A 16,659-nucleotide genomic window follows, 5' to 3' on the forward strand; every position below is an offset into this window, starting at 1 on the left:
TAAAGTACATTATGCTGATCATGGGTGTCGTGATTTGTCAGTGATCTGGAATCAGAATCCGAATTAGGGAACCCTGGATGACAAGAGATATTGAGGCTTTGACCAGAAAAAAGGAGGTATGGCTCAGGTACAGGCAGCTGGAATCAAGGGAATCCCTAGAGGTTATCTGGGATACAGAAGTTTACTGAGGAAAGAAATCAAGAGGGTGAAAAGGGGGCTGAGGTAGCCTTGGCTGAGAAGATTAGGGTGAATCTAAAGAGGTTCATTAAATATATTAAAGGAAAAAGAATAACTAGAGAGAATAGGACCCCTCAAGGACGAAAGTGGACATGTATGTGTAGAGCCGCAGGTGATAGACAAGGTCCTCAATGAATTTTTCTCCTCTGTGTTTATTGTGGAGAAAGAAATGAAGCCTTGGGAACTTAGGGAAGTTAGTGGTCATATCTTGGGGACAATCTATATCACAGCTTCACAGCTACCTGATGAAGGAGCAGCCTTCCAAAAGCTAATGCTTCCATATAAACCAGATGGACTATAACCTGGTGTTGTGTGATTTTTAAGTATATCACAGTAGAGGAGGTGTTGGATGTATTAGAATGTATGAAGGTGGATAAATCTCCTGACTAGATATATTGAAGAACACTGCTAGAGATTAGAGAAGAAATTGCATAATGGTTAGCTGTTGGTGAAGCCCTAGAAGACTGGAGGGCAGCAAATGTTGTGCTCTTATTCAAGAAGTGCTGCAGAGGAAAACCTGGAAGTGTAGACTAGTAACTGGTGGGTAAGTTACTTGAGAAGCTTCTGAGAGATAATATATACATGCATTTTGAAAGACAGAGATTGATTTGGAACGGTCGGCACAGCTTTGTGCATGGGAGATCATGCCTCACAAATTTGTTAGAATTCTTCAATGAATTGACCAGGAAGGTTGACGAGGACAGAGTGGTGGAATGTGGTCTATATGGATTTCACTAAGGCATTTGATAAGGTTCAATTAGGTAGGCTGCTCTAGATCGCATGGAATCCAGGGGGAGCTGGCAAACTAGATACACAATTGGCTTGATGGTAAGAAGCAGAGAGTAATAAGGGAAGGATGCTTTTTGGACTGAAGGCCTATGATTAATGGAGTACCTCAGAGGTTGGTGCTGGGTCCATTGCTGTTTGTTATCTATATCAACGATTTGGATGAGAATGTGCGAGGCATGATTAGTAAGTTTGCAGTTCACACTAAAATAGGTGGTAGTGTGGACAGTGAAAAAGGTTATCAGAAATTGCAGCAGGACCTTGATCAGCTGGGGATGTGGGTGAAGAAATAGCAAATGGAGTTTAACACAGATAAGTGTAAGGTCTTGCATTTTGGAAAGTCAAATCAAGGCATAAGTTTCATGCTGAATGGTAGAGCCTTAATGAGTGTAGTGGAACAGTAGTGGAGTTCAGGTTCATCGTTCTCTGAAAGTGGAGTCACAGGTAGATAGGGCAGTGAAGAAGGCTTTTGGCACGCTGTCCTTCATCAGTCATGGCACTGAATATAAAAGTTGAGAAGTTATGTTGCAGTTGTACAGGATGTTGGTGAGGCCACCCTTGGAATATTGTGTTCAATTTTGGTCACCTTGCGATAGGAAGGATGTTATTAAACTGGATAGAGTGCAGAAGATTGTACAAGTATGTATGAGTTATAGGGAATGTTTGGACAAGCTAGGACTTTTTTCTTTTGAGAGTAGGAGTCGGGGGGTGGGGGAGATAAAATAGAAGTGTATAAGATCATGAGAATCATAGATCGGGTGAATGCACTCAGTCTTTTTCCCAGGTTGCGGAATCAAGGACTAGAGAACATCAGTTTATGGTTAGAGGGGAAAGAATAAAAGGGCATCTGAGGGGGTAACTTCTTTACACAGAGGGTGATATGCATGTGGAATGAGCTGCTGGTAGAAGTGGTTGAGGCAGGTATATTAACAACATTTAAAAGGCATTTGAAGAAATACATGGGTATGAAAGGATTAGAAGAATATGGACCAAGTGCAGGGAACTGAGGTTAGCGTTGGTGGACATTTTGTTCGGCATGGACCATTTTGAGCAAAAGGGCCTGTCTCCGTGCTGTAGGACTCTGACTCTAAATAGTAAAATTGTTTGCAGTGGTGTGATTGAGAGGGAAATATTGGCCATCACACACCACTCTGAATATTAAAGTTCTTGTGACAGATCAAACAGACACAAAACCTAAATATACTGCTACATCTGAGAGACTTCACACCTGAAAACAGCACACTCGGTTCTGCACAGGCTTGTCTGCTTATGCTCAAATGAATTAGTTGATTAACAATTTTATGACCCAGATACTAGCATTTTACCAATTGAGTCCAATTTTATTCTCTGAAATACCTGTTGCTTGTTTTGCTTTTAACAGCTGTTTCAATATATTCCCCATCTTCTTGCATCTTTAGGAGTTCTCTCACATGGAAGGGTTCGTTGTCCAAGGCATGGTGCTTGTTTTAATATAAAAACAGGTGATATTGAAGAGTTCCCCTGTATGGATGGACTACAAAGTTATAAGGTACAATTTGGATTGCTGCAATGATTTGGATAATTTGTACTGAAACTACTTATATTTAGTGAACATTTTAATCTAATAAAAATTTGCAGCTAACATCCAAAGAATTGAATTGTAAAGTAATGCCATTTATTTCTTCATGATTACATGCCATGCTGACACACTTGATTATTTTAAATACAGAATCCATCTGAATATTGTAGGGATGGGGGCAAAGAGGTGATAAATGGTATATCTCTTTAGTGATGGATGGTGACAGCTCTACATGGCCGTAGAACATAAGATCATATGGCAGAGGAACAGAAGTAGATTATTCAGCGCATTGAGTCAGTTCAGCCATTTAATAAGATCATGGCAGATCTGATAACCATCAACTTTCCTGTCTCTTCCTCATAATCCTTGATTCCCTTACCAATTAAAATCTGGCTATGTCAGCCTCGAATATAGCCATAGACTCATAAAGATGTACAGCATGGAAACAGATCTTTTAGTCCAACCCATCCTTGCCGACCAGATATCCAACCTAAACTAGTCCCATTTGACAGCAGTTGGTCCAAATCCCTCAAAACCCTTCCTATTCATATAACACCACTCTTTGAGTGAAAGTTTTGCCCCTTAGATCCCTTTTATATCTTCCCCCTCTCACCCTAAACTGATGCCCGCTAGTTCAGGATGCACTGACTCCAGGGAAAAGGCCTTGTCTATTTACCTCACCAATGCCCCTCATGATTTTATAAATCTCTAAGGTCACTCCTCAGCCTCTGATACTCCAGGGAAAACAACCCTAGCCTATTCAGCCTCTCCCTAAAGGTCAACCACCTTTCCCACCCCCATCCCCCCCCCCCCCCACCCCCACTCCCAACCCTGCGAACATCCTGTAAATCTTTCAAGTTTCATAACATGCTTCCTATAGAAGGGAGACCAGAATTGCACACACTAGTCCAAAAGTGGACTAACCAGTGTCCTGTACAGCCACAACATGACCTCCCAACTTCTATACTTGATGTTCTGACCAATAAAGGAAAGCATACCAAGTGCCGCCTTCACTATCCTATCTACCTGCGACTCCACTTTCATGGAACAATGAGCCTGCACACCAAGGACTCTTTGTTCAGCAACACTCCCCAGAATATACTTTGTGATCCAGCCTCAATGGTCCTCTGTGGTAAATAACTCCACAAATTCACAATCCTCTGAGAGGAAATTCCTTCTTATCTCTCCTCTTTAAATGTGTGACCCCTTATTCCGAGATTATGCCCTCTTGCCTGAGACATTTCCATATGGGGAAACAACCTTTCCTCATTTACCCTGTCAAGTCCCCTAAGAATCTCATATGCTTTCGCAAAGTGACTGCTCATCCTTCTACCTTCCAATGAGTACAGACCCAATTGATATAAACTCTCCTCAGTAGACAGACCCCCAGTACCTAGTGAGCCTTTTCTAGACTGCATTCAATGCCAGTATTTCTTTCCTTAGATAAGGGTTCCAAATCTATCCACTACATTCCAGCTATGGTCTGACCAGTACCTTGTATATTTTGAACAAAACCTTCCTACTTTTATACTTTATTCCCTTTGAAATAGAGGCCAACATTTGATTTGACTTTCCTGGTAACTGCTGAACTTAGATGCTAACTTCTTGTGATATGTGGACAAAGACTCCCAAATCTCTCTGTTCTGTAGCTTTCTGCAATCTTCCTCCGTTAAATAATACTGCACTCCTCTATTCTTCCTGCCAAAGTGCATAATTTCACATTTCCCCACATTATAATCTATCTGCAGACACTATGTCATCTTCATCACGTGCCTTTCTACCTATTTCTATGTCCTCCACAGAGTTGGTGACAGTACATTCACTTTCTTCATTCAAGACATTAATATATATTGTAAAAAATGTGATGCTACATCAAATGCCTTCCAAAAATCTAAATATATTATGTCTGCCTTTACTCCTTTATCTATCCTGCTTGTTATCTCACTCAAATAAATAGTTGAGATTCTCTTGATAATCATTACCATAGCACAAATTAATCAAACTATAAGTAATGGAAACCTTTGCAAAGCAGGATCATTGAATGCATTCAGGGAAAACTTTAGATTCACACTAAAACTTCCACTGGTTTTAATATACGAAACAAGCTAACTTTGGATCTCTAGTGGAACAGAGAGATCTACTATCATGGAAAACTTGGAATTAGCTGGAGAGTTCTAAATAATGACAGATTGATTTGTTTACAAAATAAGTTATGCTCAATCATATGACATATCAATCATAACCCAATCTAGATCTGACTTTGTTTCAAATAGCCTAACAACAGGTAAATATTTGATTCTGTCAGGCTAATCACAAAAGCAATGACCTGTAAAAAGTTAAATTTTATTATAAATTTCGTCATGAGGTAGACAAAAGTCAAATGTATATCTAACATTATTCCAGGGCAAATGCTTTACATAGTCATTGAGTAATACAGCACAGAAACAGACCCTTTGGTCAAACTCATCCATACTGACCAGGTATTCTAAACTGATCTCGTCCCATTTGCCAGCATTTGGCGTATATCCCTCTAAACCCATCCTATTCATGTACCAATCCAGATGCCTTTTGTTGTAATTGTACCCACCTCCATCATTTCCTCTGGCAGCTTGTTTCATACATATACCACCCTTTGTGTGAAAAAAGTTTCTCTTTAGGTCATTTTTAAATCTTTCCCTGCTCACCTTAAACCTATGCCCTCTAGTTTTGGACTCCCCTACCTTGGGAAAAAGACCTTGGCTATTCACCCCATTCATGCCCCTCATAATTTTATAAACCATGATAAAGTCACCCCTCAGCCTCCGATGCTCCAGGGAAAGTAACCACAGCCTATTCAGTCTCTCCCTGTAACTCAAACCGTCCAATCCCAGCAACGTCCTTGAAAATCTTTTCTGAATCCTTCCAAGTTTAACAACATATTTTCTACAGCAGGGAGACCAGAACTGAATGCAGTATTCTAAAAGTGGCCTAACTAATGTCTTGTACAGCCGTTCACAAGTACTTGAGAGGATCACTGTGAAGTTCTACCATTTATTCCTAAATCAGCTATTTTTACAGAACTACTACCATGAAGGGAAACATTCCTGAATTAAACAGTAATGTTTAATTCTAATGAACTAGATGATAACATGCATAAATCAGGAAGACACTTCAATCTTTGCATTCTCTTATGAAGACAATGGCTGAATCTTAACAGAAATCAACTCCCATTTTTGACGACTTTCCTGGAGGCAAAGTCTAACAGATTTTTTCACACTATATTCCCAAATGTGCTTCATTGTCTATGCACCATGCCCCTATAGTGCTGTGCTTGTTGTACTCTTGCACTTGTCTTAGTAGGAAGTATGAATCATTGCCAGGACATACAAAAGTATTTCCAGTAAGGTGGCAGTGGAGTAGTGCTTCTGAGCCCAGCGCTTGTCCACTTTGTCTGCTTTTCATTTCGTTTCGATTTATTTCTTGCTTTTCACTTTTTTCCTTATTTTCCTCTTATTTTACTTACCTTTTTGTTGAAGAGCTCAGGTGTGGTGATGACACTGGCGATGGCAAGTGACTGTAGCACAGACTTGAGGGGCCCAGCACAGACTCAAGGGGGCCCAGAAATACAGACTTGTGACAGTGACTTTAGAAGCAAATTTGGTTTCCCAGCAGCTTCTGCTTTGATGAAGTGGTCCTAGTGCTGACTCATGGTTGCTGCGGCAGAGGTGAGTTTGGGTTTCCAGCAAGTTCTGCGTCCAGTGCAGATTAATGGAAGCAGAATCTGCAGCACTGCATTGGTGAGGTGGGTCTGAACCGGATTTATGGTGGCAGCACAGTCAAATATTGCTGGCAGTGGCATTGGTGGCATCTGCATTGGCAACATCCAGCAAGGTGGCTCAGTGGTTAGCACTGCTGCCTCACAGCACCAGGATCCCAGGTTCAATTCCAGCCTCTGGCAACTGTCTGTGTGCAGTTTGCACATTCTCCCCGTGTATGCGTGGGTTTCCTCCGTGTGCTCCGGTTTCCTCCCACGATCCAAAGGTGTGCAGGTCAGGTGAATTGGCTATTCTAAATTGTCCATAGTGTTAGGTGCATTAGTCAGAGGGGTGGGTTACTCTTCGGAGGGTCAGTGCGGACTTGTTGGGCCGAAGGACCTGTTTCCACACTTCAGGGAATCTAATCTAATCTAATCAGGACTCATAGTGGCAAGGGTATTGGTGGAAGTGAGGTGGCGCTGAAGACTGGCGACTTTTGTTGCAGTGGCAAAGGGAAACTCATGCCTGGCCACCAGGCCCATGACCCTTGGCAGAGCACTTAACAAGAAGAACTGTAATGTTGAACACTTTTTTATTTCTTCATTCTTCTGCCTTTATATTCCATGTTTTGGTTTATTTTTCTCTTTTTTTTTTTAAGATGGCACCGGAGTGGGGTGACACGAAACAACACTTTTCACTGTATTTTGTAACAAAATATGTGTGACGATAAATAAATCAAATAAATCCCGGGATCACTTGTGCAACTGTCATATTTAAAAGCAGTTGGATCGTTGTACACCCATTCACGTGCCCTGCCCAGTTTATGGAGTTGGTAGACAGGGGGAAATTGGTAATCTGCTTTGTGAACAGGGCCTTAAAGGTTCTATGGACGAGTTGGTGTGAGGGAAGGCCATTACCTTCCCTCAGAACCAGCAGAGGAGGCCACAATATCAAATTCTGCTGTCGTGTTAGAGGTTGCCTGCTATCAGTACAACCTGGAGGACTGCCCAATAATACCGGAAGAATCTCAATAACCTTCTCTGCTCAGTGAAGGTAAGTGCCACCACCTTTTCTCTGTTACCTCTCAAATCACTCTATCTCTGCTGCTGCACCCATCTCTCATCAAGACTCATGGTCTAAAACTCTCACTCATTCAGCATTTTCTCTCACTTGCTCTCACAACCCAAACACGCCCATCACAGCTAACCCTGTGTACGTTCTGCACTACCGACTCATTTCACTTCAGACAACTCACCACTTGCACCAGAATTGACAATGTTCCAACTGCTTTCATGCAATTTGTCCCATCCCAGGAGATAACATTGCACAATTGGGCAGAGAGAGCCGGGATGGACATCTAACATGCAGCTCCTTACCCATCACTTGTGGTGCTGAGACTGTTCAGGTATTGGTGTGCTATCTCTCATTCTTGCCACTGAGTGTATACTTAACATGCCAGAACTTCTCCCGCCTGTTCACAATGCTTTCTCTCTATTGTCTCCTGTTGGTACCCGTGGTATCAGCACACTGAGGAAGAAGCATCAGATCCTTTGGAGGATGCATCAGCAAGCCTGTCTCCTCTATCCTCCACTGGCTCAGATACTGACACCTTGGTGGATACTTTACCCAGATTAGAGTTAGGAATACCTACTACTGAGCAGTTCACTGCCATGTCTTGGCAGCTAGCCAAACACAAAGTCTTTCTGGCACTGCTGGAGCCAGGCATCTGCTCAATACAGGACTGGAGAAGGCCCCATGTGTTGACCATCAATAACTTCATCAAAATGACAAGGAGACATGAAGCAATAGGCAGGTTTATCACAGCACTAAGCAAGCTGACATAAAGTTTGTACGACTGCACCAATGCAGTTGGCACAATACTACTACTTCTGACATGTGGCTGTCCAGCTGCCATTATAGACAAGCTGCCTTGAGAAACTAAGTACTGGACCCTCTGTTTCCTGGATATAAACATGGAACTGCATACCCTTATTCCAGCCGTTAGTGCTCAGAACCAACAGCCAGGTGACAGAGATACCTTGATCTCAGCCAGGTGCCCTTTGTCGTAAGGAGACAGTGCAGAGGAGAGGCAACATATAGTTTCCCTTGGAGTTTCATGTCAGGATACACCAGGGGTGATACTCCACTATACTCCACTACTACTCCTTGCCTGCTACCCTCCTTCCTGTGGAAAGTCAAGCCAAAGTGGTTAAAGCTGGGCAGGTCAGATTCAGCATGTCTGAGCTTTCTAGTCCAACCTCACTACGTAACACTTCATCATTTTACCCACTGAGTCCAAGGGATATCGAGTCAAAATGCCCAGACATAGAAGTGCATTGCCTTCCTGCCTTCGCCCATTGAAATCAGGCTGTGCTGACTGTTGATGACTTCCCCTCCTGCACTGCCCCTTTCCCTTCCATGCTCCATTGTCCTGCACACCTCTCTTCCCACACCCCCCTCCCCCCCCATACATGTTGAGTTTCACTCTTCACAATAGTTAGCTCATCTGCATCCCTGTATGTTGTTGTCAGTCACCACAACTGAATTTCTCAGCTTCCCTCCAGTAGCACTGGCCCCTGACAACTCCTCCATGACTTTTAGTGGATGGAGCTCCAGGACTGGCTATGGCCCACCCCTTTGCCTGACTTGGACAGAGAGCCCTGTGTATAGCTTCCCTACTGACATACTGCAACTCTCCAGCTCGTTGCACTGGACCCACTGGCCTGACCATGGCTCACCTCTGGACTGTGGGGGGTATAGACCCCCCTTGCCTGACTTGGACAGAGAGCCCTGTCTGGTCTGTGTATAGCTTCCCTACTGACATACTGCAACTCTCCAGCTCATTGCACTGAACCCACTGGCCTGACCATGGCTCACCTCTGGACTGTGGGGGGTATAGACCCTGATCCTGAACACCCTAAGCAGATGACTCACTGTGTCTAAACTCCTGGACTGACATTTGAAGCTGATGTTGACTTAGTTTGCTGGGTCCCCCTGACTGAAGGGTATCTCCTTTGACTTGACTGAGAACTAATGCCCTTAGATTTAGAGGCACAGCCATTTTGTTGATGTGCACGCAGTCCGTTTGCTGCATGTGAGGCTGGCACATGGTACTGGCATGAATTGACATAGCATGGCAGGATGCTGTGAGCATCCAGCTAGGTGCAGTTAGTGAGTGCTAAAGAGAGCAAACGAGGATCCCTGAGATGCACCCTTGCTGAATCCATGAGCTGGGTGCCTGTGCCTGCATGCAAATGTTCTTCCTGCAGTGTTGCAATGAAAGGTGGCAGTGCACTCCAAAGTGCAGCATTGAAATGCAGGAACGTCTTGGAAGTGAATCAGAGATGTGCCATGCAGGTGTGGTGAGGTTAGTACATGTTGCATGTCAAACTGTATGGACAGGGGTTGCATGTCATCACTGCCCATGGAGCATACCCTGAGATGTTACTGTTTGGTGTCTCGGATGGAGGCCCAGAGGAGCAAGCGGCAAGCTAAAGCCACCAATTAATTAACCGCACTGAGTTTCATGTCAGAAACTATCACTGTTCAGTTTCTTTTATTTGGGTGGCAGAATGAAAAACTGCATATTAATGAGGTGTGATTAAATAATATTGAGATGTTATTGCATGCAAATTGGCCCCTCACTGTTCATTAGTGTCTTTTCTCGTTGTGCAATACTTGGGTGGAAATGGGATTTTTTTATTCTGAGAAGTTCACATGTGATTCTTCCAATTTTCTCATGTTATTCAGGGGCTGGGAATATTCCACCCACAGTCTTTTTCTGAGGCATAGGTCCATGCGTGATGTCTGCTTCACTCAAGTGGCCATTTCTTATGTACAAACCTGTGCAATAAGATTGAGGAGATGTGTCAGGTGTTACAATAGGACTAATCCCATCCCCATGCAATATCCACACAAACTCTGCTTAGCAGAATCACTGCAAGGCAATCTGGGGCACAAACCTCAGATGATTAAATTATTTTCCCACTCCTGATGATTTAGGCTGTACAGATCAATTGGCGTGTACCACTACTATTCTAGTTGATTAGTTATTTCAGCACAGATGTTAGATCTAATCTAGATGGTAGTCAGTAATTAACAGTAGATTGGATTGACATCATTTCCATGATTTTGAGAGCTACTGTTTGTGGCTGTTATAAAGTGTGGTTGTGCTGCAAGATCTGATGACATATGTCTCTCAGACTACTCGCTCATATTGCTTTCAGATCAGACCAAGCTTTGCCAGAAAGTAAATTGAGCTTGAATCCAATCTGTAACTGTGAACCAAGTGTCTTTTGATGAATGTGAAGGACCATAAATCTTGGGTCCCCATTTGAGACTATCTTTTACAGGAATGAAAGAGCATTCACAAGCAGCATCAATGATATAAGGCTCAAATTTTCCTTCACATGTTTTCTGGAATGTGTTGTTCATGTAAAATGTAGTTTATACACTCATCAGTCATTTTTTTCTTGAAAAAAATTGACTTTCTTTTCATTGCCCTTCATTATTGGTTATCTGGGCTATGAAATCCTAGCACCCCTGAATAAGTCCAGCTAACAAATAAAATAGATGAATACATTTTCTTAAACTTTGATATAATGCTAGTATTATGTATGCAATAAATAAATCTATTCATTTCTAGTAATCTTAATGTTGTTTGTCTTTCGATTTCTACAGACTGAAGTCCAGGATGGCAAGGTTATTGTATTCACAACTACCTCAGTAAGTTTCCGTGACTCATTGCACACTTTGGAAAAAAAAGATTGGATTTTATTATCAATTTGTATGTCCGCTGGTAAACATGATTCATTATTTTCTATGTGTTTTAAATAGGCCTTGAACACAAACAAAAGGACCCAAAACATGGTCACTCGGTCACTAGTGAATAAAAATCTCATTCTTCTTATAGGTGGAGGTAGGTTTAGTGTCTCAATTTATAGGTTGTATTTTTTGTTACTTATGAAGTGAAATAGTTTCCATTGTTCATGACCCCAAGACTGCAATTGTCTGCCTTGACTGACTTGCGACTCCACAGGTGGTGGAAAACCAGTCAGGCAGCATCCGAGGAGCAGGAAAGTCAATGTTTCGAGCATAAGCTCTTCATCAGGAATGAGGGGTAGCCCAAGGGGGCTGAAAGATAAATGGAAGGGGGTGGGGTGGGGCTGGGGGGAAGGTAGCTGGGGATGTGATAGGCAGATGAAGGTGGAGGTGAAGGTGATAGGTCGGAGAGGAGGGTGGAGCGGATAGGTGGGAAGGAAGATGGCAAGTAGGACAGTTCAAGAGGACGGTGCCGAGTTGGAAAGTCTGATCTGGGATACGGTGGGGGGAGGGGAAATGAGGAAACATTCCCCTCATTGGGGAGACAGGACGCCAACTTGTGGAATGTTTCAGAGAACATCTCTGGGACACCCATACTAAACAATCCCATCGCCCTGTGGCCGAACACTTTAACTGCCCCCTCCCACTCTGCCAAGGACATGCAATTCCTGGGTGTCCTCCACCGCCAAACCCTAACCACACGCCTGGAGGAAGAACACCTCATCTTCCGCCTTGGGACCCTCCAGCCACATGGGATCAATGTGAATTTCACCTGTTTTCTCATTTCCCCTCCCCTCACCTTATCGCAGATCCAACCTTCCAACTTAGCACCTCCCCCTTGAACTGTCCTACCGGTCCATCTTCCTTCCCACCTATCTGCTCCATCCTCCTCTCTGACCTATCACCTTCACTTCCACCTATTCCCAGCTACCTTTCCCCCATTTCCACCCCCCCACCCATTTATCTCTCAGCCCCCTTGGGTCCACCCCCTCATTTCTGATGAAGAGCTTATGCTCGAAATGTCGATTCTCCTGCTGCTCCGATGCTGCTGTGTTTTTCCAGCACCACATACTTTGACTCTGATCTCCAGCATCTGCAGTCCTCACTTTCTCCTGACTTACTGTGGACTGCAATACATAGTCAGCAGACCCAAGTTATACAGCAAATAACATGCTAGAAAATGTGTTTTCACTTAATGTTGATAATATTTTAAGTGCTGTTGGACTTAATAAATTTCTAAAATGCAAGCATAATAACCCAATCAAATGTGATAGGATAAGCCTCACACCTCTTGGCTTGGTGAACTCAGTTTATTTATCCTGCTGCTGTTTGCCTGAAATTACTTTGTTCCCTCACAATATTCCTTGAGTGTGTACATGTGTGTGGCTGCACAGATCCAAAAATGTTCTGAGCAATGTGGTGAACAGGCTGCCTGGAACAAGGAGCACAAGCAGAGGTTGGAGTTATGCATCAAATCCCAACCACAAAACCATGAGTGGCTGGAGAGAGCATAAAAAAAGATGAAACTGTAATTGTTGTCGCAAGCATAAGAGAGAAGTGAACAGTGATTGGATGACTGGATTAGGGGTTTTCAGAGGAACTATGTCTGCAGGTCAATTGCGTGCGCTGAAGAGTGGCAGGTGAGTAGTCAAACAAGGCCTAAAAGCCTCTAAACATCAAATGCCCAAAGTAATCCAAGTTGTTCAGTGAAAGATTATGGGAGAGAAAGACTTTGTATAACTCCCCAGTCATGGATTAGCTTTTTTGTCATTCACCTGTAGGATGTGGCCAGCAATTTCTGCCCATCTTTACCTGTCCTTGAAAGGGTTTGGTAAACTTCTTCTTGAAGCACTGCAGTCCATTTGGTGTAGGTAGATCCGCAACGCTATGAGGGTGAATGTTCCAGGATTTTGACCCACTGATGGTGAAGGAATGACGATATATTTCCAAGTCAGGGTGATGAGTGACTTGGAGTGGGAACCTACAGGTGGTGATGTTCCAGTCTATCATTTGCCTTTGTCCTTGTCGACAGTAGTAAGTTTAGAAGGTACTGTCCAAGGAGCTTTGGTGAATTTCTGCAGTTGATCTTGTAGATGATATATACTGCTGCTACTTACCATCAGGAGTGGAGGGAGGGCCTGTTTGTGGATATGGTGCCAATCAGGTGAACTATTTTTTTTCCAGATGACGTCATGCTTCTTTGATATTGTTGAAGCTGCATCCATCAAACAAATAGTATTTCATCATACTCCTGACTTGTGCCTTGTGAATTGTGGACAGACTCTAGGGAGTCAGGTGTGTTACTCACTCAGGATTCATAGCCTCTGACCTGCTTACATGGCTAATCCAGTTCAGCTTCTGGTCAATGGTAACCCGTTGGGATGTTGATAGTGGGGGAATTCAGTGATCATAATGCTATTGACTGCCAAGGGACAATGATTAAAATCTCTCTTTTTCAGATTGTGATTGTCTAGCACTTGTGTGGTGTGAATGTTATTTGTCCCCTTCTCCGCCTAAGCCTGGATATTGTTTAAGTCTTGCAGTATTTGGGCATGGACTGATTCGGTATTTGAGGAGTCACTAATTGTGCTGATTATTATGAAATCATCATAATATTTTGACCTTTGTAATAGAAAGAAGGTCACAAGTGATTGGCTGAGCATAGTTAGGCCCAGATCATAACACTGAGCTGAAATTAGGTCAGGAGCTGAGTGGCCTTGGTGGATCTCAACCTGAGCATCGGTGAGCAGGTTATTGCTTCCTGTACAGACAGCAAAAGTATCAGAAGAGTTTTTAACGTGTCAGTACCAAGAGCATTCAGAGGAGAAAAATGTTTGCATTGTTTTTCAATAAAGGTAATATAAGTTGTACTGAACGGCATAGAAATGTGGCAAAACTTTGTACTATCCACCCTTCAATAGCATTTACATTTACTTCATAGATCCCTTACTCCCACATTACAGGTTAAGCCCCTCTGCATTGAGTGTCAGTGGTTGTACTGGGTTTCCCTCATGTGTGGATCCCACCTCTTTCCCCATACCAGAAATTGAATCTGATAGAAGTGGGAGCAAGCCGCCACATCCAGTTCCTGTCTGCCATTTTTGAAGGTTGGCAGAGTCGACCTGACCATACAAAAATCCTATCGTTTATTGTACTTTCATGTACGTTGTCAAGAGGCAGTAAGAAGTTGCTAAATGCTGCTCATGCTCTTTTTTTTATTTCCCATCTAGATGCAATTACTGCTCATACTAAATTACTCTGTGTTTTGCATGTTAAAAATTCATTTCTTATGTTCTGCACCATAGTGAATTGCAGATCCTTGTTGTCCAAAGGGAAGTTCTGTAAGTGGCTACTCATGTCAAAAGAGAAAAGCATAAGGAGAGAGAGCAGCTCTACCTTGTGCTTAAGAATCTCATTGTGGCTGGTTTCAAAATAATAGTAATAGTGGCTTAAAAGCATTTTCTGCTGTGGGATCAAACCGCTAAGTAAAAAGAGGCTGATGATTTTAAAAGAAAATGATGTAATTTTTATTATACTTTTTACAGTAATATATTGCAGTTGAAAATATAGCTGTCTTTTAGAGATATAGAAAAAATTTCAATCCACATTGTTGTATTTTTGTTTCTGCCGTAAGGTCCAGCTTCGTTAATCTGTGCAGAAACTCTTCGCCAGGAAGGTTACACAGGACGTATCATAATAGCAACCAAAGAAATGCACTTGCCTTATGATCGTCCGAAACTCAGTAAGGTTAGTAAGATAATAAATCGTTTGTGGACCATCAATGAACAATAAGTCAGAACGCACAATAACATCATGTTTTTGTTACTAACTTTGTGTTTTTAATAAACTTAGATTTGTAACATTGGTTAAAAGTGGGCAGCAAGATGGCACAGTGGTTAGCACTGGTGCATCACAGCACCAGAGACCCGGGTTCAATTCCCGCCTCAGGCGACCGACTGACTGACTGTGCAAACTCCACACACATTCTCCCCATGTCTGCGTGGGTTTCCTCTGTGTACTCCGGTTTCCTCCCACAGTCCAAAAATGTGCAGGTTAGGTGAATTGGCCATGCTAAATTGCCCGTAGTGTTAGGGGCAGGGATCAATGTGGGGGAATGGGTCTGGGTGGGTTGCGCTTCGGCGGGTCGTTGTGAACTTGTTGGGCCGAAGGGCCTGTTTTCACACTGTAAGTAATCTAATCTGATCTATACAACTGGAATTGTGTTTGAAAAATGAAAGAGGTAATATTTTGTTGTGGAACGATGGTTAGAAATAAAATATTTACTTTTCTTAATGAAATTGGGGACAAACAGAACTTGTGTGCTTTTGGGGTGCTATGACTGTCCTGTGAGTTTTGAAATGCATGTTTGAAAACATGCCCTTGTCGGCTAAATCCCATCAGATGCTATTTTGATACTGATACTAGCATACACACAGTGATAGTCCGTTGGAAGTATGCAGAGAAAGCAGATTATGGCATCACTCGCCGTGCAGTGCTGATTTGTAGAAGATGTCAGTGTTGAGTTGGTCATCATTGATGGAGATGTCCCGGAAGGGGAGGGAGGTGTCTGAGATGGTCCAGGTGAATTTAAGGTCGGGTGAAATGTATCGGTGAAGTTGATGAACTGTTCAACCTCCCCATGGGAGCACGAGGTGGCACCGATGCAGTCATCAATGTAGCGGAGGAAAAGGTAGGGAATGGTGCCAGTGTAACTATGGAGGATAGATAGTTCCATGTAGCCAATAAAGAGACCAGCATAGCTGGGGCCCATGTGGGTGCCCATGGCTACCTCTTTCATCTAGAGGAAGTAGGAGGATTCAAAGGAGAAATTATTGAGGATGAGAACTAGTTAAGCCAAACGAATTAGAGTGTCAGTAGAAGGGTACTGGTGGGAACATTGGGAGAGGAAGAAACGGAGGGTTGGGAGACCATGGTCTTGGTGAATGGAGGTGTATAGGGACTGAATGTCCACGGTGAAGATGAGGTATTGGGGGCCAGGAAAACACAAGTCTTGGAGGAGGTGGAGGGCGTGGGTGGTGTCCGGAATGTGTGGGGGGAGTTCCTGGACTGGGGGAATAGGACAGTATCGAGGTATGTGGAGATGAATTTGGTGGGCAGGAGCAGGCTGAGACAATGGGTCGGCTGGTGTAGTCAGGCTTGTGGATCGTGTGTGGTAGATAGAACTGGGCGGTGCGGGGTTCCTGAACTGAGGTTGGAAGCTGTGGTTGGGAGATCCCCTGAGGTGGTGAGGTTGTGTACAGTCTGGGAGATGATGGTTTGGTGATGGGGTATGAGGTCATGGTCAACGGGGCACCTGACTTCAGCGGTGTAGAGGTCAGTGTGCCAAACTACCAGTGCACCTTCTTTATCCGCTGGTTTGATGGTGAGGTTAGGGATGGAGCAGAGGGAGTGGAGGGCTGCGTGTTGTGAGGGTGAGAGGTTGGAATGGGTGAGGGGGGATGGACAGGTTGACGCGGTCAATGTCCCAGCGGCAGTTGGAACTAAAGAGGTCGAGGGTGGGTA

At 43.5% G+C, this 16,659-nt stretch overlaps 1 protein-coding gene across 4 annotated transcripts in view; it reads left to right on the plus strand.

The window, feature by feature from the left end:
* The window catches only part of aifm4 (apoptosis inducing factor mitochondria associated 4), a 93,117-nt gene that overhangs the window by 8,021 nt on the left and 68,437 nt on the right, over nt 1-16,659 (plus strand). For all 4 annotated transcript variants that reach the window (XM_043718519.1, XM_043718518.1, XM_043718516.1 and 1 more), the window contains 4 exons: nt 2,442-2,551; nt 10,996-11,040; nt 11,152-11,233; nt 14,771-14,883. In XM_043718519.1, the coding sequence (XP_043574454.1) occupies nt 2,442-2,551; nt 10,996-11,040; nt 11,152-11,233; nt 14,771-14,883 (350 nt within the window). The remainder of the gene's footprint in view (nt 1-2,441; nt 2,552-10,995; nt 11,041-11,151; nt 11,234-14,770; nt 14,884-16,659) is intronic.

This window comes from Chiloscyllium plagiosum, chromosome 28 (assembly GCF_004010195.1).
Source record: "Chiloscyllium plagiosum isolate BGI_BamShark_2017 chromosome 28, ASM401019v2, whole genome shotgun sequence".
Taxonomy (NCBI): Eukaryota; Metazoa; Chordata; class Chondrichthyes; order Orectolobiformes; family Hemiscylliidae; genus Chiloscyllium; species Chiloscyllium plagiosum.